At 24.3% G+C, this 490-nt stretch overlaps 1 protein-coding gene across 1 annotated transcript in view; it reads left to right on the top strand.

The window, feature by feature from the left end:
• The first annotated feature begins 318 nt into the window (after positions 1–318).
• The window catches only part of LOC101514898 (uncharacterized), a 1,549-nt gene continuing 1,377 nt past the window's right edge, over positions 319–490 (top strand). The window contains exon 1 of the mRNA XM_073367038.1: positions 319–490. This exon is cut by the window's right edge and continues 1,377 nt beyond it. Within this exon, the coding sequence (XP_073223139.1) occupies positions 467–490 (24 nt within the window). The 5' untranslated portion in view covers positions 319–466.

Below are 490 nucleotides of genomic sequence, written 5' to 3'. Positions count from 1 at the left end.
ATACAAATTTATCGTTGATTCAAAGTGTAAAGACGTGATCACTCGAGATTTTCTCTATCTCTATTTATGATTATTTAAAGAGAGATAAATATAAAAGAAAATTAAAAATTTAATAGTAGTGAAACCTATTTTGTGGTGTGATCTATTTTTAAATTCTTGGTGTGTTTATCTCTCTATATATTAATTATAAATAAAGATAGAGAAAATAAATAGTATCTAATTTCTTATTTTTTAAGAGGATAAATCAGTAATATTTTTTTTTATAGAAAAGCGGTTATTTTATGATAAAAAAATATCGCGATTGAACACTTTACCAAATGATTAATGGGAATAAATATATCAATAGTTTCACACCATTTTTGTTGTTGATATAACTAGTGGCTTAGTTAGCAAAGCAACACAACAATATATTTTGACATCTTAGTCACAAAACATAATATTCCAAATCAAACACAAATCTTTCATTATGCCAAACTTCGTATTTCTTTCC

The sequence above is a fragment of the Cicer arietinum genome, chromosome 4, assembly GCF_000331145.2.
Source record: "Cicer arietinum cultivar CDC Frontier isolate Library 1 chromosome 4, Cicar.CDCFrontier_v2.0, whole genome shotgun sequence".
NCBI classification, from domain to species: Eukaryota; Viridiplantae; Streptophyta; class Magnoliopsida; order Fabales; family Fabaceae; genus Cicer; species Cicer arietinum.
Note: the sequence above shows the minus strand (reverse complement) of the source record. Positions and strands in the feature narration are given on the sequence as shown.